The sequence below is a fragment of the Podarcis erhardii genome (assembly GCF_964252035.2).
Source record: "Podarcis erhardii genome assembly, chromosome: 7".
In the NCBI taxonomy this organism is placed as follows: Eukaryota; Metazoa; Chordata; class Lepidosauria; order Squamata; family Lacertidae; genus Podarcis; species Podarcis erhardii.
This window is the reverse complement of record NC_138511.1, coordinates 66,496,363-66,524,157: the sequence shown is the minus strand read 5'-3', so window position 1 is coordinate 66,524,157 and position 27,795 is coordinate 66,496,363. Positions and strand designations below refer to the sequence as shown.

Below are 27,795 nucleotides of genomic sequence, written 5' to 3'. Positions count from 1 at the left end.
CTGATTAACGGCCAGTCACCGCAAAGGATGACCCTTTGACCTGTGTAACTGTTGTTTCTGGTGTTCAGCTAATCCTTCGTGAAGGAAATCTAAACCCTGAGGCCTGGCCATCAAAAGATCTCGTAGCACTCTTTGCAAGCAAAGGGCGATAACCCCAGTGTCCTGGCCAGGTTTCCGTGTGGGTCATTAGATTTGGCTGACCTAAATTTCCCCTGCAGTTTGAATTGGATACGGTGTACTTTGTTTCCTGTCGTACAACCATTCCTATATATTATTGCCTAACCGAAATAGCAGATTTATGGTGTCTCTCGAAAGGGCTTCAGAATGCCAGTGGCACAAAAGGTGATGTACGTGTGCAAAATTATGAGCAATGTTTCACGCTTGGATGGAAGGAGCTTAAAAGTCCCTGAGAAGAAAGACTGGACTAGAGCTGTAGTAAGAATTGGTCTTAGGGCAATTCCATAGCAAGGTCCCACTGATGGCGCTGGGACACTGAGGAATCAGCATTCCATAGTTTCTTTGGGCTTCCCCAGTAGTGAAGTTAAACAAATGCTGTTTATTGATTTGCTTGCTAATTCATTCTCCTGTTTGACAACAGCAGTTCTTACAAAATGGCATATTTGTAACTACAATCTATAGATGAAACACAGAGTAAAAAATAGCTAATGACTATGTAGAATTACTGCAGTCAATTACTTGAGAATTCATTCTGTTAATGTGAACACCTAGGTGCAGAAAGAACTGTGAAACACACCGAAAAAACAGCAGCATCACTGTGCTCTGAGGCTGTAATGTGAACACACCCTAAATCCATCCTGGATTGGTTCCCCACCCCAAAAATTAACTAGGGAAGATGTTGCAGTGTGAGAGACATGTGATAACGGTTGAGCTGGCCTACGTAAGAGGGAAATGTAATGCCCTCCAGATAGTACTGAGCCCAGGCATTTAGCAGTCACAAACCTATAACAATAGAGTGTCTGGGGCAAACCAGCTAGATGGGCAGGGTATAAATAATAAAATTATTAAAATTATTAATATAATACTACTACAACAGTAAAACTAAATAAATCAACAATTAACAGTTCACTTAGATATATTTTGTGTATAACTTTAACTGGTGGTGGTAACTATTAGTTTTGTGGTGAAAAATTTCTTACTTTTTCTACCATACAGTATCTGTATTTTCTTAGAACAGAACCTGCCTGGTACAGGAAGCTGCATAGCGGTTATTGAATAGCTTATCTATAAATTTTCCCCAACTGTGTTGCAATATTTTTTTAAAAAACATTAACAGTTCACTTAACAGTTCACTTAATTTAAGTAAGCATAACGCTCGCCAGTAGGTCAATTTAAAATACCCAAAGTATCATCCCAGCTAATGACTTTTGTACCTAGCAAATCCCCCCTCATTCTTTTATACCTCAACTGTGAAGGTCAGAAAGCCCCCCTCCCCTTGATTTCTTTTGGAAACGGCCATCCCATGATGGCAAGAAGTTAGTCAGGTCCATTAATTTCAATGGGGCAACTCTGAGTAACACTAAGATGGATACCACCTATAGTGTCCACCTGGCCTCTACCAGCCAAGGGAGCATCAACCTTTCTGGATAAGCCCATCCACACTGTCACTGGGCCACAGCTCAGTGGTGGTAGAGCATCTGCTTTGCAAACAGAAGGCCCCAGGTTCAGTCTCTGGGAATGTCCCCTGTCTGAAACCCTGATGAGTCATTGTTAGACAATGCTGAGCTAGGTGGATCAATGGTCTGACTTAGTATAAGGCAGCTCCCTATGTTTCTATGTAGGTACTATGCTGAGAAGGGACGTGGGTGGCGAAGGAACGCGGGTGGCGCTGTGGGTTAAACCACAGAGCCTAGGACTTGCCAATCAGAAGGTCGACGGTTCGGATCCCCGTGATGGGGTGAGCTCCCGTTGCTCGGTCCCTGCTCCTGCCAACCTAGCAGTTTAAAAGCACGTCAAAGTGCAAGTAGATAAATAGGTACCACTCTGGTGGGAAGGTAAAAGGCATTTCCGTGCACTGCTCTGGTTCGCCAGAAGCAGCTTAGTCATGCTGGCCACATGACCCAGAAGCTGTACACCGGCTCCCTCGGTCAATAAAGCGAAATGAGGGCCGCAACCCCAGAGTCGGCCACGACTGGACCTAATGGTCAGGGGTCCCTTTACTATGCTGAGAGTTCCCTTAAGCCCAGAGTCAACCCTGGATGAAGAACCTTTGTTCAAGTACAGGCTCGTTGTGAGTTTATGAACAGCATTGTGTGTCCAGTTCTAACACACAGGATGTGATTTGTAAGCACAAATCTGACCCATGCCATATTTTTTCCTCCTGAATTAAGCACTCACACAGCAACAGTGGTTTCACTTTGAGTGATCCTTGAAGGACGAGAACTCTGTGGGTCACCACACTGCCCTGAGCACTACTGTTCCCAGCGCAACTCAACTTGGGGAGAGGCACACAGTGGAGCATTATCGGCAGCATCAAGCATAGCCAATATGGATTTGTGCATTTAGGATGCAACTGTCAGAGCAGGACAAAGGAACAACCGCCAGTCAGTTAACTACTCGCGATCACGTTACTTGCACCAGGCCGGGAAATCAATAATACATTTACAGGCATGTAAAGGCAGCAGACAGGCATCTGTCATTAGCCGCGGGGAGAAGAAAGATGGGCAATGGAAAGACAACCCATCCTTTCATCGCTCCTAGAATCGGAGCATGAGTTGGGGGTGAAGGAGCTAGGAGAGCTTGATAGTTTTAACAGCGAGAAAAGAACCCACACCCCTTGTTTGCAACTTGCACGAAGCTGTTCTGGGGAAGGAGTCGAAGCTTGCTGTTTAAGGCAGAAACTAAATCTGCAAAGGAGAAGACGACACAGGTCTGCGAGGCTATCAGCCCTAAGAAATAATTTAGCTGCCAGGCACTATTTTGAGAGCCTGTTGCTGAGCTACCACATTCCAAAGTCCTTTTTTTCACTGGAGATCAGTTACAGGACTCAGACAATGGAGAGTAATACAAGAGCGTAGCGTTGCCAGAATGAGGCTTTCCTCAAGACTTGAAAGTAGAAGATTCTTCATGGGGGTGGTAGGGGGATTCAGGAGCTGTGAGGGGAGCACATCACTCTTCTGAATAAGACAGGACTCTACACCAACCAAGGGTGCAGCTAGTAAGTTCAATGTTAGTGAGAGAACTAGCTAACAAAGATTCACATCTCAAATCCGGAATAGAAAGAAGTCCAGCGGGTCTTTTTGGCAAAAGAGTCTGGAGATGGGATGCATAAAGGGTGATCGGAGGAGTCAGATTGTTGCGATCCGTGTCCACTGCACTTTCATCTGTTCCAGGGGCCTTCATTGACGGAATTCATTGGTATTCTGGGTCAGTCATGGATCCGATTCCTCTCAGTTCTTTGAGATGTACATTGGAAGCTTCTGAAATTTTAATGAAGACACCAGATCCGAGAAAGAGGCAGCCAGTGACAGGTGTGAATTTGCAGGGCGCACAAGCATCTGCCTGAGCTCCTGGTTCCCTGCAGAGTCTCCGAAGCAGCTGGGCACAGAGGCCCAATGGCAACCGGAACCTGACCCGCTTAGACTTGGAAGAGAATCCAAAGTGGTGACTGTAAGCCCCCAGGCTTCCAAACTGCCGGGATCTCAGGGGCTTGCTTACTGTGTAACCCTCTAGCTCCTGGGAGAAGAAGCTGAGAGTGAGCGGGGCTGTTGCCAGGATGACTCAGGGATTCTGGAAGGTCTACAAGGCCAAAGTTCTACAGACCCTTGGCGGAGAGCTGCCGGAAGAGGAACTCCAGGATGAGGTAGAGGCATCCTCAGCTGGGCCCTTTCCCCTCCTTCGGTCATTGAGTGTGGGGTAGCAGCAGGCAATGGGTTGCCCTCTCTTAATTTATGGCAGGCAAGGGGAACCTAAGGCCCTCCAGATGTTGCCTGACTCCAGCTCCCATCAGCCCTAGCCAGCACAGACAAAGGATGATGGGAGTTGTAGTCCATCTGAAAGCCCATAGGTTCTCTGTGCCTGATTTATGGGGAAGAATAAGATGTCTATGAAGAGGGGTCATGCCCCCTGGTTAAAGAAAACTCAGGATCACATGCATTTTAGTTGAACCATTTATTCATTAACCTGGAACTCTCCAGGTGTTGTTCTGGGCTTGATCATCCCATATCATTTGTTATGCTGGCTGAGGTAAATGGAAGTTGGCAGCCCAGTGACATCCAGAGGGCGCAAGGTTGGGGAAGGCTGGCTATTTAAATCTAAAGAATGTGATGGGGGGGATTCTAAAGAAAGAAGCATAGATCTAAAGAAAGAAAAGAGTCCGTTCTTTGTTTTCAGATGACACAGATGAGTCTGTCTTGTACATAAAAGCCATTGTCTGAGGGGAGGCATTCCCATTCATTCTCATACATGACAGAATGCTTCTTCTAACATGGAGTTTGCCATCTGTTACTTTTTTGGATAAGAGCTTGTATTGGAAATAATTAAATGTTTACTAATAAGTAAATAAACACCTGCTGGCCGATAATTGCCCCCCCCCTTTAGCTGATTGAAATGTTTTAAGTGATTTATTTAATGGATTAGTTGACAAAAAGCTAAGGCTTTACTAGAAAGGAAATTGACTGTGGTAGGGCAGAAACTACATTATGAAGCTGGTGGAGGGAGACTGGCAAATGCAGGCAGAGGGAGAACAGGGGGCCACACCCATAACATACATTTAAAGCACTATTATACCACTTTATCAGAGAATACTGGGAACTGTAGTTTAAGGCTGCACAGAGCTACAATGCACAGAGTGGTTTAATAATCAATCCCTCTTCAATTCAGGCCCCAGCAGGAAAAAGCTTTTTCCACACTGCCGTAGAGTGTAGTCCAAAAGGGCTGCATCTGGACTATTCCATCCTCCAGCACTCCTGAAGTTGATTTCTTGTTTCAGAGAGATAACCCTGAACTGATGGAAACCACAGACTCAACCCTGCTGACAGAGGAGGGGTCAAATCCTGTTTCTCAGCTGGCACGGCGGGTAAGGACCAGTAGTTATTTCTCTCCAGAACTCAAGTTGCTTTTGAGCTTGGAGCTGCATTAGGTGGCAGCCTTATTACACCCCAGAGCAGGCCTTGCCTCAGCCAATCAACCCACTAATGCTGTATTGTGTGGTTTGCTGAGTGACTGACAGGTCTCAGGTAACTTGTGTTGGTGGCTGGTTGCCATTGGGTTGGTTGCACAGAAGGCAGAGAGCTAACAGTAGGTGGCACCAGAGACAATGTCCCCATCCTCCTTCCTGCAGAGTTCTACCAGGCAACACTGAAACTAGGGACCGATGCCACTTCATGGACTGATTTGTAGGTGAGAATGCTGAGGGCAGACTGTGGTTGGTGAGGCAATGCCCCATTCACCCCAAAGAACCAACCTCTACTACAGGCAACTAGCAAAAATGAGGTGTTTACTGGCACACACACCCCAAACAGGCTGTGTTCAGTATGCATCAACATATGGCTGTTACATATGGGGCGGGGGTCAACTTATTTGCAGTGAGTGTCAATTGCTTATCTGTTCTTTCATAATTCCACCCTACCTCATTTCTGCATGTATCAGCATTTAAAATAATACTAACAATTTATTTGTATGAGAAACTATACTTAAAGACATATTAAATTATATATGTAATTGTATAGCAAAATTTAGACGAGGGCAAAAACGTTGAGTGCATCTTCCTGAAAAGACCACATGAGAACCACTGAATACTGTGTGAAACGTATCTAAACTGTGGTCTATGTAGAGCTCCACTGACCTTGTAAAATAATCTCCACTGACCTTGTAAAATAATATCAATTGCCTGTTGTTTCTTGGGAGGGCTAATGGGACTGCAGACAGAAATATGAATGTGTGGTCATCGTGTTGGGGAAACGGAGCAAAATACTGGGTATGGGGAGGGGCTCTCAATGGAAAACAGCCACCCACTCCCTACAAGTCAGTAGCATAATAAGTTTAGTAAGTGTCCACAGGCTTGTCAATCATCCCAGTGCTTTGCACACAGTGAAAGCAATAGACTGCAGCCAGGGTATAGGAGCACTTCTCGCTAACCAATTGGGTTGAATACTCACAGCACTCTGTTCCTTTCGTTTCAGCTCCACATGTAAAAAGGAATAAAGACTGACTTTTTGTTTTTAAATGAAAGCTAAAACTTCAGGGAAAGGGCCAGGAATTTCCCACTATCTAGCACGTATGGCCCTGGGTGTGGCTAGTAGACCCTGATCTCCGTCCCTCTTCTCCCATCTTCCTCTGCAGGTCCAGGGAGTTGGAGTCAAAGGCTGGAGAAGTGTCTCATCTTTGTTCAGCCGGGAAGACGAACATAAGTTGCTGGCTCCTGAGCCTTGTCTTGACCAGTAAGTGAAATCCTTCCCTAATTCCACCCCTCCCCTCCCCAGTGTTTCTTTCTCAAAGGACCAGCTAGTTCACAAGACTCTGTTTATAAATGATGTTTGTTATATTATTATTGTTGTTTCTTATATTGTTGTTTGTTTTTTTCTATTGTTTGTTTGTTTTTCATTTTTCTTTCTATAAATGTATTTATTTTAAAATAATAAAGACATAATCTCAAAAAAAAAAAAAAAGAAGAAGAAGAAGAAGAGAGAGAATGTGGAAAGGAAAGTGCTTGGGCAGCATCATCTTTGCTCCTTTCTAGAAACTAGTTTTTGGGTGCTTCCTGAGAATCTGTTAATTGAGCATGCATCAATAAATTACACCCAAGGAAGTGTTATCCCACACTTTCCAGTGCATTTCCCCATAACGTTCCTTACTGCAAAGTGTCTGATCCTTAGGGGAAGCAGGTTGGTTGCATAAGACCTCCCAATCTGGGTGATTGGCAGGTGGGTGCAGCTTGGGGGAAATGGTCTTCCAGGCCTAATTCAGCTCATGGGCCAGAGGTTCCCCACCTCTATTCTAGAGAGAATGCCACAAAGGCATAGGTAGCTTTCTGCTGTGGAACCAGAAATGCTTCTGAAACATTCTTATCGGAAGGGACCCTAGCTGAGTGTCAGAACACAGGCTACACATGCAAAAGGTCCAGGTTCATTTTCTTCTCTTCTCTTTTATTTTTATTTTTTTAATTTTAATTTGTTTTACCAGGTTCATTCTCCAGGCAGGGCTGAGCAAGACTTCCTATCTGAAAGTCAGGCCCCTTCTGTACTACACACTTAAAGCACAACTATACCTCTTTAAACAGTCATGGCTTCCCCAAAGAATCCTGGTAACTAAGAGTGCTGAGATATTTGGGGGGAGACCCCTATTCCTTTCACACAGCTACAGTTTGCAGAGTAGTTTAACAATCTGTTCATCTACCCAGGAAACTCTGGGAATTGTGCTTTGGGGGCAGGATTCAACTGAACTGAATAAAAAATTGCCCAAAGTTCCACTGGACCTTAATTCACAGTCATTTTGCCCAGAATTTACAGGAACAGGCATAATTCAGAGATTTTAGAATTATGTGAATTAGCTAATCTGAACCAGTTCATTCAAAGCCACTGCCTGCACCTCTTTCCTTCCTAAATTCTCCTCTTGCTTTCACAGCCCACTGGCAGCCAGGCCAGAAGAGGACTCCCCTTCTGAAAAGAAGACATCTGGCCTTTGGGACGTCTTTGCCACAAAGTGGCAGGAAACTTCAGCTCTGGAAAAGGCAGCTTCGAAGGCTGAGCGTGGAGACCAGATGTCTGAGGGCATTGGGGCATCAGGAGAAATGGCGACTGAGGAAGACAGCTGCACCAGCCTGGACAACGACCTCCGAGAAGCTGAAGGGGTGGCCTTCAAGTGGAGCTTCCTGACCAGCAAGCTGGCCGAGATAAGGAACAAAAGTGCCTCTAAGAGCAACTAGGAATGAACGTGAAAGAAATGGACTTTGTGACATAAGAGACAACCTATTTCCATGCAGGGCAAGCGTTTTTAGCCTCCCCGCACCCCCGTTTCTCCAGGAATCTTTGACAGAACAGTCAGAGGTGATGTGAAAGTCCCGGGGCCAGAGCTCAGTGTTATTTAACCCTCAAAACATTAGGATGCCCCAAATGTGTGTGTCGCGTGTATCAAACCATATCCATTCCATCTCTCCCCTTCTCTGAACATTGCTTTCTTGAGATAACAAAAATAGACAGGTTGAAGCTTCTGCCAGAGGTTTTCTGCCCAGCAAGGAGAGAGCTTGGACAGTCTCATTGTTTTCCAGGCTTGCATGGTTTGACGACACTCCTGTGTGTTTTCTAAGGAAGCTTCCTCCTCCTGAGTGCTGATCACCCAAGTGTCCAATCAAAGTGTGGAGGAGGCAGCAGGGGATCCTGAATTAAAATGGTGCATTGGATAGACTGAAAAGACCTGGGTTCAAATCCCAGATCAGCCACAGAAGATGTGGGCAAGTGACCATCTCTCAGTCTAACCTCCCTTGTAGAGTTCTTACGAGGACTGAATAGGATAGCTCCATGCAGTTTGTCCTTGGAGGATGACCGGGCTACAGGGGGTTTCAATAGGAAATAAACAAATCCTTGCATCAAGACCCTTCCTAATGGGACCAGCAATGGCACCCCAACACTGACCCGCTGGCCTTGCAGTTGAAGAATGGCTCTGTGGTGTTCGAATCCCAGGAGCCCCCTCTCTTAAGCAAAAGGGCCTTAGCTCAGTGGTAGAGCACCTGTTTTGCATGCAGAAGGTCCTGGGTTCAAAACCCACCCACCCCCGCACCCCCAGGTGGGGCTGGGAGAGAAAGCGTCCTGAAATCCCAGGGAGTCGCTGCCAGTCAGTGTAGACAATACTGAACTAGGTGAGCCAATGACCTGACTTGCTAGAAGGCAGCTTCCTAAGATACAGGCTGCTTGGCTCCGACATTTAGATGGTCTGATCTGGTATAAATCAGCTTCCCATGTTCCTAGCCTAGGAGGATCTGGCTATCAGCCCAACTGGGCAAGAAGCAGGAGCATAGTCTAAAAAGAGCCAGGTGAGACTGACCAGGGGCTGATCACTGAAAACCCCAGGGGGAGACCCCTTCTCTACTGGGGCCTTACACTAGATCAGGCATAGGCAATCTCCAGTCCTCCAGATGTTTGGAACTACAATTCCCATCATCCCTGACCACTGGTCCTGTTAGCTAGGGATGATGGGAATTGTAGTCCCAAACATCTGGAGGGCTGGAGTTTGCCTATGCCTGCACTAGATATACGCTCGCAATCTAGAACAGTGGAGGATTGGGGGTGCAGATCTTGCTATGGCTATCATCGTGCTCCAGTCACACAACTCAAGGCAAGCTTCTAGTGAGCAACTTGCCCTGACGAGGGCTGGAAGTGCCTCCAGCCCATCTTTCTTGGGCTTCATCCCCTTGTGGGGAGCTAGAGCCTCCTAAAGACAGGCAATTCTTCTGCATTCCACGAACTCTTGCCTGCCACACTCCCTGCACCATGAAACGGACAAGGGAGTTTGGGCAGCACTTGGTTCCTTGAGCCTACAGGAAGGCGCCCAGGGGGATTCAGGTTCAGCTTCTGATCACCAGCGTCAGACTCAGAGCCAGGAATGCAACGTCTTAACCAGTGACACTGCAGCTTCCAACTCATTGTCCTGGTTACTTCTGGACTCTGGGATTATGACATTTAATCCATAGCCTGTCAACAGCCTAGGACTACCACCCACATCAAGGAACTTAGGTCCGTTGGTTCATCTATCTGTCCATCCCTATACCACATTTTCTCTCCTGCTAAGGTTTTCCTTTGGCAGCAGGGATGGGGAACCCATGGCCTTTCAGAGATTGTTGGAATACAGTTCCCATTGTCCCTGACCGTTGGACATGCTGGTTACCTGGGCTGCTGGGAGTTGGCGTCCAACAACATCTGGAGGACCATGTTAGCCCCTCCTGCCTTAGGGACATGGCTTTGAAATGACCAATAGATCAGTGATAGAGCATCAACTTTGTACACACAGAAGGTCCCAGGTTCAACCCGTTTCAAAGAACCAGGTGATGCAGGGGAGTGCTTTGCCTAAAACCTGGGAGCCACTGCCAATCAGAGTAGACAGTACTGGATTGGACCGGTTAATAGCCTGATTCAGTATGAGGCGGTTTCATATGAGAACTTCCCCAATTGCCCCAGGAGCAGATATTCTTCAGTTACCAAATTTTACTCTCTTAACTGATATTGTTGGACTGCAGCTCCCATCATTCCTGATCATTGACCATGTTAGCAGGGGCTGATGGGAGCTGGAGTCAACAACAGCAGGAGGGCCATGGGTTCCCCAGCCCTGTTCCAAGGGAACAGAAGGTCACCAAGGGAAGACTCAGGGTTTATCTACACTTACCATTCCTCCATTCTTTCCATGCATGGTCTGTGCTTTAAAGCTCTGTGTCTGAGCACCCTTCTTTTTGCTCCGGTGCTTTCTCTGAGAAAACCCACTCTTTAATGCTTGGTCGGAGCAAATGCCAATCCATGGAAAACCCAAATTGACATTTGTTCTGATTGAGCACTAAAGAGCGGCTTTTCACAGGGAAAGCTCATGCTTATATATGTGCTTGGATGGAGAGATTTCAACTGGAAAAAGCAAGGGGAAAGGCAAGTATAGATAAGCCCGGAGAGAGCATTGGCTTTGCGTTCTTGAGTCCATCACTGAAGATGCTCCATTATCCAACTCTCCTTTCACGAAGTGTCTCCATCAGTGCTGGCACCATTATCCAGCAAGGAAGGGCCTTTGGGTTTGGGGGGCCCTTTTGCTGCCTTGTTACCAGCTGGCGACTGGGTGAGTGGGGGCAGTTCAGCAGCCTTCCCTGGGTTCTGGCCCGCATGCTGAGCAGAAAGGGGGCATCCCTACCTTGACCGTTCATGGTGACCCTCTTATTTGCAGTATCTTTCTTTGGATTTTCATTGACAGCTGTATAATAATAATAATAATAATAATAATAATAATAATAATAATAAACAGGAATGAGCAAAAATGGTCTCTTAAAATTCTCCGTGCCATTCGTGGTCAACAAATTTTGAGAGTGGGGATTGTTGATGCATATTATTGGAATAGAGAGATTAAATTTTCCCAATAGTTTATATCTATCTATCTTCTGGGAAATTTTGGCTCACTTGATGTTGAACAAAACTCTGCTGTTAGGAACGGGAATTGTCCCCTGTCTGGAAGTGCTACTGCCAGAGAGTGTAAATACTGAGCTATATGGACCAAGAAGCCCGACTCCGTATAAGACAGCTTCCTGTGTTGTTCTATGTTCTTTTTGGTGGATGAGCAGTGGTGGGCTGGTGCCCATTGGGTGGAAGGTGGGGAGCCCAACAGTAGGGAGAGCCAAAGTCAACGACAGGCAGTGCCAACTGATTTTGGTTTTGTCCCCATCTGCCTCCCTGCTGAGTTCCACCAGGGCACTTGGGTGTTGGCTGCCCCATTTGCTCTGTGGCCAGTCTCCACTGGATATGAGAATCAACAGACAATGAGAGAGGGGGCTTCCCATATCCAGTGGAGACTGGCCAGTTAAACCACTTTAAGACTGGATCTGCAGTTGCAACCAAAATACATGGATGACAAAGTTGCAGACGCCGTTCTACTGAATGTCCCCCAGCTGTTCAGGAGAAAGATGGAAGAGGCTAAATTCCACTTTAGTTGTAGCTGAAGATTAGGGGTGCAGCTGAAAACAAGAGGAAACCAATCACAGGGTATTGAAGTAAAAGGTTCAGGGTGGAATGGATCAGGTTGTGCTTGTGTTTTTAGGGCTGTGCTGAAATTTATCAGAAAATAATTTTCTGGCAAATTTTTGAATTCAATCTCTTCCAACTTTCTCCTGAATAATTTAGTCTGTGTAATTTAGTCTGCTTCTACTAATTATGGGGAGCTTATGCAGGGCCCTGAAGGTCGTTAGAAATCCAGTTCAGCAGTCCTTTGGGCTTCTGAGATTTGCACTCTTCAAACACTTCAAAAACATGTTCTGCAATCATGAGGGCTAGAAACTTGGGTTTGTTTTAACATGAAATCCAAGATTCTCAGGAGGTGGATTTGAAGAGAATCCTGCTAGTCTCCCAAGAAAAGGCAGGTACCTGTACAGTCTTGACATAAGATGATCTTCCTGTATTCCTAGGGCTGCCACAAGGTGGCAGTATTTGTACAGTCTCGGGAAGCAAAAGAGGAACACCTAGGACTCAGCTATACAGCTGAAAATAAAACGTTTTGAATGTGTTGTAAAGTTCAATATACAATTGTGACACTAGATGGCGACTGTGAGCTATAGCAAATTCAATGCATTTTTCAAAACAGTTTTAAAAAAAAACATTTTCACAGCCCAACCATTGGGCAAAACCATTGGGCAAAATGAGGCAGCTGCCTCGGGGGTGGGGGCAGATGCTGAGGGGTGTCAGAGTGTATAAAACCCTGCATGTTGCATGTCCTGCCATTAAACTAGCTGTGGAGAGATACCAGCATGATACTCATGGATGGCAAGGTACCCACCAGTACTGCCTATGGTGCCCACAAAAGGTTTCAGTAACTATCCCCTCAGAACCCCACAGTGCACAAGAGACCCCTTGCTCTTCCTGCTCGGTTCCTATTTGAACTGGATCAGCCCCACCTACAATGAAAATGCCCCCTGAAGCAGCCCCACATTTCACTGTCTACCTTCCTAACCATTATGAAAAGAGAAGAGGTACAAAGAGCTTCTCTCTGTGGTCATATGTGGCAGTGGGCAGCATAGGTACCTTTCCCTCTCTGAAGTGCCAGCTAATGGGAGTTGCCCCATTATTTTGTGGTCTAGCCTCATTTTCTGTGCTTTCAGATGGGGTAGCCATTTTGTGTTCTGCCACGCCTCACAGCAGCCATTTTGTGATGGGTACCCATGACACTTGCTCAAAATTCCAAATGCACCCACTGGCCCCAAAGGGTTGAAAACCCTTAATAGTAGCCTGATGTCCCCAACTGCAGTGCAGGATGTTGCCTTTTTGAACCCAGTCCCTTGACCAAAGACGACCTAGCAGCTGTCCTAACTGTTTCACTCAAGCTTCATAGAGGGATGCTGGAGATGAGGAACCCATAGTTGAAGGAGATGATTGGACTAGATGACCCTCGGGTTTCCTTCAAACCCTGCAATTCTTTGATTCTATAAGTTATGACATTTCTGCCAGAAACATTTGACATGGAGCGATTCTTCAAAAAGCTTCACGTTTATTAAGAATTCAGGGACAGAGGTAACATTTCTTAATTGTAAATAAGATGTTAGCTGGCCCTCAGAAGGCCCCATCAGTTTCGGATCAATGATGACTTTGTTCTGCTTTGCACCATTGGAAGCAGTATGCCTCTGAATACGAGTTGCTGGGAATCACAACTGGGGAGAGTGATGTTGTGCTCAGGCCCTGCTTGTGGGCTTCCCATGGAGGCACCTGGTTGGCCACTGTGAGAACAGGATGCTGGACTACTTGGGCCATTGGCCTGATCCAGCAGGACACTTCTTATGTTCATGGCCGATCACTGAGAAAAAGGTTGAGCACTTCTATTAATACCCATTCATAAAGCTAATCCCATCATCCTGAGCGATCAAAGCTAGTTCTGAAAACAAGGAAAGAGATACAAACATGGGTTTTGCTTTGAATATCTGGAGAATGTCTGAGGAAGGAAGCCACAGAAGAAAAGAGAATTGGATGCAGCACTGAGGGCCTGCCCTAGAGATTGTGCCAGTTCAGAAATTGCTCCTGTTCTTCCTGCTTACATTTCATGGAATGGCTCAGTAGAGTCAAGGGCCTGGCAACCACAAAATGTTTCTCCCAGACTGCACAAAAACCACACAGCCTGGACTGGGGCTTGTATACACCCCACTAGCCACAGTGACGGTTCTCCCGCAGCTTGTTGCTTGAAAACATAGAAGGGCTAAGCCTGAGAAGTGCTTTGTAACACTAATGATCTCCTGTTGATCATGTTTGCATCACACCCCTCCACAGAACTTTGGGGTTATCCCATGAGATGCTTTGGTTGTATCTTCATAACAACCCTGTGAGGTAGGCTAGACAAAATGCATATGACTGGCTTAGGGTCTCCCAGGCATGTTCATGGGGGATTTGAACCCAAGCCTTCCCTGTCCAACAGTCTAACCCCCTACACCATGTTCGCTGTTGATAACTGCAGGAGGGGAAGATTTACGCATATTCCTGCATGGGGAACTTGTGGCTCTCCAGGTATCATTGAACTCCAACTCCTATCAACCTCAGTCCACATAGCCAAGAGTCAGGAATGATGGGAAATGTAGTCCAGCAATATCTGGGGAACCACAGGTTCCCCATTGCTGCTATAGAACATATACTTTATATGCTGGTCACCACTACTCATAGCGGGGAAAGAGAGGAGGAAAATTATTTGTCCCAAACCCCCTAATTTTGCCTTCATAATTTAGGCCTCAGTTGAAAATCACTTTGGTCCTGACATGCGTATCCCTTTCTACTTCACAGGCATATTTGCATACAGGCAATGCAGGACTATTTTAAACAGCACCCATCATACACCAATTGCCATAATTCCATGGTGAGAGACACTCCCTGTTTGGCTTCCCATGATGGGAATGTTGCCATCATCAAGATGGCAAGAACTGGGCCCTCACTTAGGCAGACGACTGGCACTTGCAAGGTTACAGGAACAGCGAGGCCCAGCCGCCTGGCCCTCCCTTTCCTGTGATAAGAATTGCATTTGAGACCATGTTTCCATTCACACAGTGGACTCCTTGGCCATAGACAGGGCCTGCTGGCAGCTGTACAGCCATTTAATGACACGGGCGTTTCGCTCAATGACAGAGACTGATGTGAGTGGCTTCTCACTCAGCTCTTCCACAGACAGCTCCTCTTCGTTGAGTGAGAGACAGTCATGCTCAGAACTGGCTGACCCCACGCTCCCCAGGACCACACAGGAGGACCCCAATTCCCAGCTCCCCGGCTTGAACCGCTCAGCTCCCAGCATCTCCACCAGGTTCTGGTCCAAGCCGCAGTAGTTAAAAAAACGCTCTTTCTCCGAGAGAGGGAGAGAATAACTTGGTGCCAGCTCTTTCTTGGAGTCAGATGGTTCTGGGCTCGTGGAAGAAGAGGTTTGGTCCATAACCAGCTGGGAGCTAGGCTGGTGTCCCAAGCTGCGTTCAGAAGCACGTCCCACGGACGTCCTCATTAGAATGCCTACTGAACTTATTGTCCTTGTTTCCTCCTTTTCTGCCGGCACCCAGACCATGGAGGTTTCTTCCTGCGTGACTTGTAGCTGTCCATTTCCCAACACGCCTCTAGAGGAAGGGGAGGCACCATGTCCATCTCTCAACGGGCCTTGAAACAGCCGCCTCACTAGGCTGTAGCCTTTGGTGTTCTCCTTGTTGACAGCCAAACAGTCCCGTTTCTGCCGGTAGATGACAAGTGAATCGGGCCTCAGCATGCGCCTGGCGCCCCCTCTCCGTGCTATGGGCGACTGAGGAGAAGGAGGCACCTTCTTGGGCCCAAGGCCATCTTGGCCTACCTGAGAGAACTCACCTTGCTGGTGGAGGGTCAAGGCTCTTCTGCCACAAGCAGGCGACTGGAAGGTGTAGCAGAGCAGCACTGGCTCTTGGCGACTGTTGATGACTTGTTGGGATTTGACGTATTTGGCTTTATCGGCCTCCAGCCTTTCCACGGCACTTGGGGTCCGCCCCCCGGTACTCCCCTCCAGCTGCTTACGGAGGTAGTCGGGTCCTCGGTTGAGCAGCCCAAGAGGGGAAAGTCCTTCTCCGGGAGACAGAGGCCTCATTTTATGTCCACAGTACTGGGATAATGAGCAACCTTCAGTTTCAGAAGGAGAGTTGTGAGGAGACTTTGCGATGTCAAAGTATCTCTGGGAAATTGGGATGATTGCCAGAGCTTTGCCCTGAACTGGGCAATAGGTTAAGTTGGTGGTTTTACCACTCTAGGTTTTGGCTGACTTCTTCAGAATCCGCAGCTGAACTCCTATGGCAGCGCTTGTAACCAGCTTCCTGCTTCCTACTTCCTGTCATTAAAAGTTCAGTCACACTGTGAAGATTAGGAAAATTCCTTTTCTGTGAATAGAGGAGTGGGTGGGTATCAACAGGTCAACAGTTGCCCTAGAAGCAGAGAAGGTGGTCAGTTAGTGAAATAATATCTGTCAGAGGAAATGACTCTAGAAAGAATGGAACAGTTGGTGACTAACAATAATAATCCTAGCAGTGAATGATTTTTGTTGAATGAGGTGAGCAGTTGTTGGTGCTGATACACTGTTGACATATAACTGATTTGGTGAATTGCAATGTTTTGACTCAGGCTACATCCACACAGTACAGTGGTACCTCTGGTTGCGAACGGGATCAGTTCTGGAGGCCCGTTCGCAACATGAAAAGCCTGCAACCTGAAGCGCCATATCTGCGTAGGTGCGTGGCACGATTTGGCGCTTCTGCGCATGCGCGAGCGGCGAAACCCAGAAGTAACCCTTTCCGGTACTTCTGGGTCGCCACGGGACGCAACCTGAAAAGACATAACATGAAGCAAACGTAACATGAGGTATGACTGTATGTTTAAAGCACTATGATACCACTTCAACAGCTATAGCTTCTCCTAAAGCATCCCAGGAACTGTAGTTTGTTAAGGTTTCTGACAGTTATTAGGAGACCCCTATTCCCCTCAGAGAGCTACCATTCCTTATGCCATTTAAATGGAAATTGCTATCAGCAATGAGTTTTCTATGCTGTCCCTCATTCTGAGGAAAACTAACCCTGGGTAAGTATCTGGAAGCCAAGGAATCTTGCACCGCTCAGAGGCTAGGGTGGCATGCAACAATATTGACCCTCTAGAGAGGTGACTCACAGTCGTGGAAGCATGAGCAGGGGAAGAATTTTAGTTTTGTGTTCTAGCATCAAAAGACTCCGTATGTGAAAACCAGGCCAATGCACCTGCCCCAAGGAAGATGCAGCCAAGAGCCAAGACAAAACTCTAGACAGCAGCACTTGAAGTGGGAATGACCCGACCAGGAAAAGGAAACTCTGCTGGGCATGTTGTCAAAGGGCTCTGATTTTTTTGTGCTGAGGTTCCAAAAGGAAACAAAGCAGGAAAAAATAAAGGAGCCAGAAATCTTATCTTTATGGTCTCAGCCGTCCACAGAACAAAGCAAACTCTGCCAGGGAAAGGGTATCTTTGCACTCCCCTCCAGGCGGTCAGTTATAGGAAGGAGGAGACAGCGGGAGGTTGGAAAAAGTCACTACAGTGTCATGGATTCGCCTTCGCTTCTAGGCAGCTTGGAATAATCTAAAGGGGTTTTGGCTGACGCGGGACCTTGATGTCCACTTCCTTTTCAGAAAGAAATGCCAAGAAACTCGGGAGGTGCCTTTGGACAGGATGGCTTGCCTTTGATCTCAGGGCTAGCAGGGCAGAGCTTGGAGGAATCTGATGAGTCCAGGGGAGAGGCAGGGAGGAAATATGGCAGGTCACTGGTGGAACCTCATCGGTAAGACCCACTAATCCATTGGCTAAGCATGGCAGAATTGGAAGCTTACTGGCTTGTCAGATTTCATGACTGCTAACCTAGGGTCTAGGGCCCTTCCAGACTGATGGGGATTGTGTGTGTGCGCAGGTTTATTCTGCAGCAGTGCGGCATGTCATTAACACATTCATAGGGCATTAGTAGTGGATCTGCACTGAAATGTCCATGCACCAGTCCCCTTTATTAGTTGTTCTGCGGTGCTTCCCCAATGTTATTACATTCATTGCCATCTGAAAGCGCAGATCCAGCCTCCAAGGAACGCATTGCTGCTGCCATTGTGGCAGCAACAGCACTCCTTGGCCTCTTGGTGAATTGGAGGCTCTGATGGTCTCCTCCCAGCTCTAGGGAGGAAATGGTGCAATCTCCTGGGCTCTGCACCTGCCTGGCATAATTCAGAGCCAGGCCCCTTTCCCCCTCCCCCCTGCAATGGCCTTTGATTCCTGTTGTGACGTGGGTTTTGTGATTCCAGCTCTCTTGACATAATATGCTGGAGACAGTTCTCTAGTAACACTTCTTTATTAAAGCAAACAAGACTCAATACACAACACCCCTCCCCCCCTAGTGAGCACAGCAGACGTAATCTCTCAGGTACTGTGGGGTCCTACAACTTCTACTTGATCTCCTGACAACAGGTGTTGCCGGTTCTGGATTGGGTGTCACCTGTGGTAGGGGGGCTGCTATAGGGGTTTAGTCAGGAACAGAAGGAGTCCCAGACATCTCAGGGTCCCCTACCTGTACCTCGTCATCCTGAGGACTAGCAGACCCTGGTTCATTTGCTGAAGCCCCTGGTGATTGCACCTCTGGGCCATTTTCACTCTGGTCTTGCAGCTCTGCGTCGTTAGCCAGGGATGAATTATCAGACTCCTCCCTGCTGAGCGCCCGGCGCCTCAGCTGATCTATATGTCTCTTCCAAACTTGCCCATTTTCCAAGGTCACATAATAGGACACAGGTCCACTAGCCCGGGTGACCACACCAGCCACCCACTGCGAACCTCGTGAATAGTTCCTCACCCAGACCAGATCTTCAGGGGCGAAATACCTTGTTGTGTCAGTCTCAGCCTGGGGGTTTGCTCTTGAATTACGGTTTGGCATTTTATCCGGGTGGACATAATCCAACACCGTTACCAATCTTCTACCCAAGAGCAGCTCAGCTGGCGACTTGCCCGTCGCAGTACACGGCGTCGCATGCTGCAAAAATAACATTCGCGCAATGCAAGCTGACCAGTTACCCTCCATTAAGCGCGCAATGGATTCTTTGGCTGTTCTTACCATGCGCTCCGCTTGCCCATTGGAGGATGGGTGAAAGGGCGCGGATGTGACCCCTCTTATGAAGTTATCAGCCAAGAATGCCCTGAATTCTTGGGATACAAAAGCTGCCCCATTATCTGATACAATGGTCTCAGGTAACCCGTGGGTTGCAAACAGCTGCCTCAACACCTTGATTACGGCAGCTGATGCCATGCTAGGGACCATCGCCACTTCTAACCATTTGGAATATGCATCGACGATAACCAAAAAGACCTTCCCCTGGAATGGCCCAGCAAAATCTAAGTGCAGCCGGCTCCAGGGAGATCTGGACTGCTCCCACCAGTGAACTGGTGCTCTGGCCACTTCTGGCCGCACCTCTTGGCATGCCTTGCATGTTCGTACCCATTGTTCTATGTTCTGGTCCATTCCAGGCCACCACACATAACATCGGGCTAGCGACTTCATCCTGACCATTCCCGAGTGTCCCATGTGAAGTGTCTCAAGAACCCTGTTTCTCAGTGGTGCTGGGATGATCACCCTATCTCCCCACAGGAGACAACGCTTATGCATGGATAACTCGTGCTGCCTTGTCGCATAAGGCCTGAATTTGTCTTCATGCGGACCACCTGGCCACCCCCTCCCCACCCAAGTGAGCACACGGGAGAGAACAGCATCTTTCCTCGTTTTCTCAGCAATATCAGTAGCCGTTACAGGAGCCCCCGGAAGTGTTTCCAGCATCATTATGTGCTCCGCTGGAGCAGGATCCTCATTGTTCCCGCCAGGAAGGGGCAATCGACTCAGCGCATCAGCGTGGCACAACCGCTTTCCCGGCACATGGGTCAAGGTGTACTGGAACCCGTTCAGGAATATAGACCAACGCAACATTCTGGGGGAGAGAATTTGTGGCGTTTGTTTGTTCGGGTTGAACAACCCCAACAGTGGTTTGTGGTCCGTTTCAATGGAGAAATGACGACCGTACACATAATCATGGAACTTTTTGATTCCTGCCACAATTGCAAGCGCCTCTTTGTCAATTTGAGCATAGTTGCGCTCCGTGGGCGACAACGTACGGGAATAGAAAGAGATGGGCTTTTCCGACCCATCCGGTTCCCTATGACTCAGCACCGCCCCCAGGCCGTATTGAGAGGCATCACATGCCAAGACCAGCGGCTTCGATTCATCATAATGAGCAAGGACGCTCTTGCTACTCAGCATTCATCGCAAAGAGTCAAAAGCCTTCTGCTGCTCCTGCCCCCATCGCCACACATTCTTTTTCTGCAACAGTCTATGTAATGGTTCAGCTACCGAAGCTTTCTGGGGTAAGAACGAATGATAAAAGTTAGTAAGTCCCAGGAATGACTGCAACTCCGTCTTGTTCTGTGGTCGTGGTGCCTCGATGATGGCCTTAACCTTAGCATCTGTGGGGTGGATGCCTGATGCATCAATTTTAAACCCCAAGAATTCCACAGTTGGCACCCCAAAACTGCATTTTTCCTTTTTTAGTTGCAACCCCGCCTCCTTGAACTTGAGCAACACTGCACGGACACGCGCAACCAGTTCCTGTGGGTCTTTTCCAGCAATCAAAACATCATCAAAAAATGGCAAGACCCCCGGCAGACCTCTTAACAGGCGTTCCATGAGCCCTTGAAAAATCCCTGGGGCCACACAAACTCCAAATTGTAATCTGTTAACTCTGAATGCCCCTTTATGTGTGACAATAGTCTGTGCTTCCGCTGATTGTGGGGTTACTGGCAGCTGTTGGTAAGCTTGTGCCAGGTCAAGTTTGGCGAACACCTTGCCCCCAGCCAGTTTAGCCAACAGATGTGATACGACTGGAATGGGGTATGAGTTTCCCCTGAGTGCCTTATTGATAGTACATTTGTAATCAGCACAGATCCTGACTTCCCCATTTGCTTTAAGGGGCGTGACGATTGGAGTCTCCCACTTAGCGGAGTCCACCGGTGAGAGAACTCCCTGCTTGACCAATTTATCCAGCTCTGCTTCGATCTTGGGTTGCAGTGCAAATGGCACTCGCCTTGGTTTGAGTCGGATTGGGGCCACCCCAGGGTCCAATTCGAAGTCAACTGGGGGCCCTTTATAACAACCCAGTTTTCCATTAAAGAAACCAGCAAATTCTTTGCATAATGCCTCGCTCATCTCAGGGCAGGTTTGGATTGAATTAAGCCCTGATATACTCAGTGCCAGGGCGGGAAACCAGTCAGTGCCCAGGAGACTGGGGCGACTGCCCTTCGCAATCACCAGTTTGAGTACCGCCTGTTTGTCCCGGAACTGTACTCTCACGGCACACATTCCCATGACATGGATGCGGCCCACTGAGTATGACCGCTCATGGTTTCCGCCACAACCAGGGCACCTGCCTCGGTGATCTTTGTGCACTGTGCAGGCCTGACGCACTGACTCGACCCCACGGACTGGGCTCTGGCTCGGAGTAGCCTCTAGCTCGTCCATGGCATGCGCAACTTCTATCTGTGGCTTAGGGGCCCTGCGACTGGCATCAAGCTCCTCTCTTTAGCCACGATGCGTCTTCTGGCTTTCTTGCTGCTCAGACCACCGACAAACCGATCCAGGAGAGTCTCTTCCAGATCTTGGAAGTCGCAGTGCTGAGCGAGCTTCCGCAGTTCAGCTAGAAATGCAGATACAGACTCCCCAGCACGCTGCTGCCTCTTATGAAACTCCATCCGCCGGGCCATCTTGGTCTCAGTAGGCGCTAAATGGCTTGTTAGGCAGGCAAGAATATCTTTGAGAGATTTCTCACTTAGCTTCGCTGGGGCAAGCAATGCCTTGGCCAGCTTGAAGGTCTCAGGCCCACAGTAGCTCAGGAATGTGGCCCTTCTTTTGCTGGCATCGGTGATCCCTTTAGCCACTGCGAAGAACTCGAAGCGTTCGACGTAGTCTTCCCACGTGTTGGGCTCTGATGGCTGGAAGGGCTCCAATACCCTTGGACTCTCCATTGTCCTGTGGGCAGGGTCGTCTTCTCAGCTGGCCAGTGAGTCTTGTTTTAGCTACAATCCGGACTCTGAGGCAGGGCTGCGTTTAACCGTTCCTCAGCATTCCGGATCCCACCTTCGTCGCCAGTTGTTGTGACGTGGGTTTTGTGATTTTAGCTCTCTTGACATAATATGCTGGAGACAGTTCTCTAGTAACACTTCTTTATTAAAGCAAACAAGACTCAATACACAACAATTCCCACTTCAACCACTGGCTAAGGTTGATTTGACTGCCTCAAAGAATTCTGGGAATTGCATCTCTATGAGGGGTAAACTACAGGGCCCAGAATTCTTTGAGGTGGGAGAATACATGCTTTAAAGGTACAACGTGTACATAGCTAGATTGATAACCTTAGAATCATAGAGCTGAAGAGCTGGAAGGAACCATAAGCGACATCTAGTTCAGCCCTTTGCAAGGCAGGAATCTTTTGCCCAACATGGGGCTTGAATTCATGACCCAGAGATTAAGAGTCTTATGCTCTACTAACTGAGCTATCCCTTGAGTCGTTTTTAAGCTGCTACCTCACCTAAAAACCAGCATATAGGCAAATATTTTTTTTTTGTCTTATTCTCATGTCCTTCCTGTTGGAACAATGCACATCTTTGTTGTTGTGCAGACTATTAATATAATTTGATATAGCTGGGATCTCGGCAGGCCTTAACCAGGTCCCAGCACTTAGTTCAGAGGTGGCAAATGCCTCCCCCTCTTTCACTCCTCCCACCCAGTAGGAATCACAGGTGGTTACTTCTCTATTAGGAAAGACACAAATGGTTCAGCAACAGCCACTTCATCATACACAGGGGGTGCTCAGAACAGAAGAGTAAATGGGATTCACACCAAATATCTGGCACATGCTAAGTAGCCCAAAGCCATTTGTCTCTGGGAAATGCAATGAGTAGTTCCTTGCTACGTTAACCCAAATAGACTTAAAGAGTTCTCAGAAGCAAATAAAAAAAGCCACACTTGGCCACTTGTTTTTGCAAATAATGTGTGGTGTAAATAGCAGGGCTGGGGGGGGGGGCACTTTGGGAACCTAGGAAGCTGCTTTTTACTGAGACCTTTGGTCCATCTAGCTGCGTATTATCTGTGTTGACAGCAGCAGCTCTCCAGGGTTTTGGGACAGGGGACATTCCCAGCCTCACCTAGAGATGCCAGGATGGAACCTGAAACCTCTTGCCGGCAAATCGTGCACTCTCCCAATGAGCTACGGCCCTAAACACAAAGTGAGATTCTAGTCCTCATCGTTCTGAATAAAGGTCTGAGTTAAATAGGAACATAAGGCAGCTGTCTTGCACTGAGTCAGGCCTTTGTCCATCCAGCTCAGTTAAACAGGTCAGTGTAGATCCAACCTGGCTCTTTCTCCTGACCGCATGGGCTTGTCTAGGAACCGAACTCAGGGCCCTCTTGAACCCAAAGCAAGAATCCTACTCCAGACACCGATCAACCTTGAAGACCAACAAACAATACTGAGGTCGATGAACCAATGGTCTGAACTTCCTCTGGATGCAGTTCTCAAATGTAGCTCCCTAGAGAACTAGGCCAGGGCTTTTTGTCATCCATGCTATTCAAGATGCCTTAACTGCAGATATTGGGGGAAGGGGCGCGTTTCAAAGGAGAAGTTTCATATACGGAGAACATTTATTCTGTCACCAAACTGTGCATGACTAATTCATCTTATTTAGTAAAAATTATACATAAAACCTCTCATTGTTTTATATGAGAATGAATAGGGCCACCTAACACCCACCCAGTGAAAGCTATTATCCTCCGGGGATGCCATGATAGACAGGTCTTCAAACGCAGCTTCTGCAAGTGGCTTGAGCAACTGTCTGGCTCCTTGAGTCACCCCAAATGTGAGTCCAATGTTAATCCTTACGCAATCAGCCATGTCAGCTTTCCTGTAGCTTCCCAGCCCTATTGCAAGAGGAGAGGAAGCTGCAGAGGATCCCCATTGCTCCATCCCTTGTAGCAAAAAGACCAGCTGTTTCCTGAGCTGTCTGCTACCCACTGCCTGTCCCTTCCTCTTTGCCTTGTGCAACTTTTTACTTTTGTCTTGTATTTGCCCATGGTTTTGGGCAAAAAGCAGCACTAAGGGCCCCTCCAGACCGAGGTTTTATTGGGGGTGTATTATTTAAGCCGCAGAAGATGTGCTGATTGGAAGTGCAGCAGTGTAACTTTGGCAGGAGCAAAGAATATCGAAAACAGGATTGCATATGGCTGCCCCAATATCATCATGAATGCTGAATAAAAGGGACATCTAGAAGGGGCCCTAAGTATATCTGGTTATCAGTACAAAGAGAGAAATTGCACATCCTGGAAAAGGCCCAGATTCCTTTGTGCAGCCCCTCAAGTGATGCCCCTTTCCTTATACTGGGTCTCCTGCAGAGCCAGCCTTGCACCAGACAGAGTGTCAGATGCTGGGGAGACTGCTTCTTCTGCGCCCCAACTCCTAGTCATTCCCACCGTTCTGAGCTGGCACCTTAGTAGGGCTCCCTCCAGACAACGTATTTATCATTCCTCCTGGCTGTGGGATGTTTTCATGTCTCCTTGTTAATAATCCACTCACCTCACCCTGCCAAAGCATTTCCTGTCACTTTCCTAACCGCAAAAATCTCCAGTATGGATAACCTTAGGTAGGCCACCATCTTTCATCATGTCCTTCCCTTCAACCCCAGGGGAATAATAATATTAGATTGGCATATAGGGTTTGGGGAAGGATTGCCGAGATAATTTATGCTTTAAGCATAGAATCAACTGTAGAGTTGAAAAGGACCACAAGGTCCAGCCCCCAACCCCTGAAATGCAGAAATATTTTGCCCAACATGGGGCTCAAACCCATGATTAAGTGCCTCATGCCCTACAGACTGAGCTAGCCCAGCACTTAATAAAAGTGCTATATAGGAAGACCGGATCCTGCTTTCGATACTGGGCCCTTCTACACTATATATTTAAAGCAGTATCATGCCACTTTAAACCATCATGGCTTCCCCGCAAAGGATGCTGGGAATTATACTTTGGTAAGGGTGTTGAGAGTTGGGTTTTTTGGGGGGGAGGCTATTCCCATCTCACAGCTACAACCCCCAGAGTTTCCTGAGAAGAGGAATCAATCGCTAAAGCATGCATAAAATTGTAGCCTTATTATTGTGTCCATTACATGCTGTAGAATACAAGCATGGGGTTGGGGTGGGTTTTTGGAAGACGCCTGTGCATGAATTTGTTTTATGTGTGTAGATCAGTGCATGCTGACCAACGCACAGTCTTTGCACACCCAACCGTCTAGAGGAGCCCTCAGAGAGCCAGGATTGGCTGCAGCCGCCCATCAATTTTTTACTCTGTGGCAAAGCAAAAAACCTGATTCCTTGCTGCCACGCACTCTGTAGGCTGACCCCAAGAGGAGGACACCCGCCTCCTTGCAAAGGTCAGCCAGCTTTCTCCCTAGGATGCCAGGAGAGAAGTCATCCTCTCCAGGCTACAGAACCAGACCCCCCAATTACGGCTGAACTTTTTGCCTCTTGAATCCACAGCTATAAATAAGCACGCCTGGGGCAAGCAGCCTCCCTCCTCCCTGCGACACACCCGCCAGAGGCGGGTTTTAACTACAGGGCAGCCGTGGCCAAATGGGATACCTACGTGCAGCGGACTGAGAACTGAGAAGAGAGAAGAACTCCAAGCTCCGTTCCCCAGAGAGGAGGCTAAAAAAGAGAGTCGCATTCTGGGTTGCTCACCACAGGAAATAACTGCTAGCAAACCAGATGGGTGGTCTGTATAGTTCTGCCTGTAAGGACAACAATGAAAATGGGGTCTTAAGGCATTAGGAAAATAGAAAGGTGCCTTATATTGAGTGCTCAGCAATGTCTGCACAGACTGGCAGCAGCTTTCCAGTGTTTTAGGCAAGATTCTCTCCCAGCTGTGCTGATGCTGAGGACTGAACCTGGGGAACCTTACAATATTCTACCACTGTGCTATAGCCCATTTCCAGAGAGTGGCACACAAGTTTATTGCATCCCGTGCTTCTGTACACTAAATCCCATTTTGTCACATGCATATAAAGTGTTTTCCTGAAGTTTGTGCACTGGTCTTTATTGATTGATCGAAGGGATCTGCCTCCTGCCCTTCAGTCGAATTTCTAGGGCAAGTTACAGATTTTCAAAATATATAAAAATGTTAAAAGTGGGCAAAAATACACCAAGAACAGCAGAAGCTACAAGAGCAACATCAGCCTAAAAGACACATACAATGCAACGCATCAGCAAAGATCAAATAGATTGCGGCTAAAAGCCTAGACACACACGCTTTCGTAGGAGTAAGCTCTATGGAACTGATTGCATAGGATTGCTCTGTAAATTAAATTAAAAGATCTGAGAAAACAAGAAGGTATTCACCTGGTACTCATAAAACCCCGTTGTTCAAACCTCCCCATTTTGTCTACCAAAAGTTATGCTACCACAATGCATTTCTTAGTATTTCTTTACAGTACCACAAGACTCCTATTTGGGGGGGGGGCGGTGCTGGGTTCCTAGAGCTCAAAAATCTACATGTCATCCAAATTCATACAGCACAAGATTCCTTTTGGGAGATTGCCTAGAGCAGGAAGATCCTCAGTTCATCCAAGTTCATAAAGCACACGCACACCTACCTGAGCAGTTAATCAGTCATCACCACCGTTCCAAAAAAGTATCTGCTTTGAATGAAGGAGGTCCCAAGTTCCATCCCTGTGGCATCACCAGGTAAGTCTAGGGTGGTACCCTGTCTGAAATGCTGGAGAGCCATCCTGATGAGCAAATGGTCTGACTCGCTATAAGGCTGCTTCCTATGACCCACCCTCGCTGGCCTTGGAGGCAGGGAGCCTCTAGAAGCAGGTAGGGTTATCCCCAAAGAGGCACTCACCTTGCTATCCTGGCCAAAGACATGTCAACGCTGCTTTGCCATCTCCAGCAAAAGATGGCCAGGCAGACAGGCAAAGTGAGCTCAGCAGCAGCAGCAACAGCAGCAGCAGGCTGGCTGGCTGGTAAATATGGGCTGCCGGGGCAGGAAGACACAAACAAGCTCCCTCCCTCCCCTGCCTTAACCCTTTCTGAACTGAGCTGCCCCAGGCATGATGCTATTGACCCCTTCCATGCCACAGTCTTTATTGCCCCGCAGAGCCTTCCTGCATTTCTGCCAACAGCATTAACCCTTCCGCTTCTCACACATCCCTCTGTGTTGCGTCAATGACATTTGTTTTCGGAAATCCAAAAAGCGAGGAGGCCATTTTTGCATGTGCTGCACCTGCAACAAAGGTGTAAAACTGACTTATTGTGTCTGCAAGAAGCTGATGAAGTATACTGACGGTCAATTCCACATTCAAAACATGTGTAAAGAACATGGTTCCCACTATGAAGCCTGCAGACTGTAGTTTGTTAAAGGTGCTGGGAACTGCAGCTCTGTCAGGGATAAACCACAGTTCCATATGTGTGTGTGTTTACACACCCACACACCCCTAAATCAAATCTTTTGGGGGTTGTGGGGACATTTGCAAATTGGAGATACTGCTGTGGGCATGACATTCCCTACAACCAAGCTCACACTTCAGCCTAGTATATAGGATATAGTACAGGGGTTGGCAAAGTTTTTGTGGCTTGGGCCAGTTCACGGTCCCGCAAATGCCGTGGTGGGCTGGAGTGTGTGTGCGTGTGCACATGCATGCATGCACAAACACTATTTCCAGCGCTCCTTCCAGCGTGGAGGAGGCATGCGTGCCTGCAGCCAATGGGAAGCCGGCCTGCTTCACGGAAGGCGGTCCCCACGCATGGGAGCCAACCGAGCGGGCGAGAGTCCATGGGTCAGTTAAACAACCCCCATGGGCAGCTTGTGGCTCATGGGCCTTAGCTTGCCAACCCCTGCTATGGTATAGCACTTCTTTCAAGCTTAATTTCAGCACAAGGGATGAGTAGGGAGAGGGGCCTTTGTGGATAGCAGGAAAGGCCTTTTTTGGGCATATGTGTGTCCACAGGTGCCATGGCAAGCCTTGATGCCCTGAACAACTTGGGCATGGAATATCTG

General features: G+C 47.8%; 2 protein-coding genes across 7 annotated transcripts; one reads left to right on the top strand and one right to left on the bottom strand.

Moving 5' to 3' along the window:
- Window positions 1-2,201: 2,201 nt before the first annotated feature.
- On the top strand, window positions 2,202-10,559 carry LOC309347630 (uncharacterized protein C1orf232). Its single transcript, XM_081872332.1, has 4 exons — window positions 2,202-3,820; window positions 4,949-5,035; window positions 6,301-6,398; window positions 7,582-10,559. The coding sequence occupies exons 1-4, from the start codon at window positions 3,734-3,736 to the stop codon at window positions 7,880-7,882; spliced, it is 573 nt and encodes a 190-aa protein (XP_081728458.1). The 5' UTR covers window positions 2,202-3,733; the 3' UTR covers window positions 7,883-10,559.
- Window positions 10,560-13,156: 2,597 nt separating this feature from the next.
- On the bottom strand, window positions 13,157-26,758 carry FAM110D (family with sequence similarity 110 member D). Of its 6 annotated transcripts, none has more exons than XM_081872501.1 (3): window positions 26,641-26,737; window positions 25,384-25,528; window positions 13,157-16,087 (listed from the first exon to the last, which is right to left on the bottom strand). In XM_081872501.1, exon 3 carries the CDS (start codon window positions 15,754-15,756, stop codon window positions 14,704-14,706), a length of 1,053 nt encoding a protein of 350 aa, XP_081728627.1. In that variant the 5' UTR covers window positions 15,757-16,087; window positions 25,384-25,528; window positions 26,641-26,737; the 3' UTR covers window positions 13,157-14,703. The 6 variants fall into 6 exon arrangements, with proteins under 6 accessions (XP_081728627.1, XP_081728628.1, XP_081728626.1 ...); XM_081872502.1 differs by lacking the exon at window positions 26,641-26,737 and adding an exon at window positions 26,390-26,515; XM_081872500.1 differs by lacking the exon at window positions 25,384-25,528 and having other exon boundaries at window positions 26,641-26,758.
- Between the last annotated feature and the right edge of the window lie 1,037 nt (window positions 26,759-27,795).

Excerpts from the sequence above, each read along its gene's own strand:
- LOC309347630 (XM_081872332.1), top strand. The coding sequence starts at position 3,734 with ATGACTCAGGGATTCTGGAAGGTCTACAAGGCCAAAGTTCTACAGACC. Across the intron at positions 5,036-6,300 it reads TTTCTCAGCTGGCACGGCGG|GTCCAGGGAGTTGGAGTCAA; the intron begins GTAAGGACCAGT and ends CTTCCTCTGCAG. Across the intron at positions 6,399-7,581 it reads CCTGAGCCTTGTCTTGACCA|CCCACTGGCAGCCAGGCCAG; the intron begins GTAAGTGAAATC and ends TTGCTTTCACAG.
- FAM110D (XM_081872500.1), bottom strand. The coding sequence starts at position 15,756 with ATGAGGCCTCTGTCTCCCGGAGAAGGACTTTCCCCTCTTGGGCTGCTC.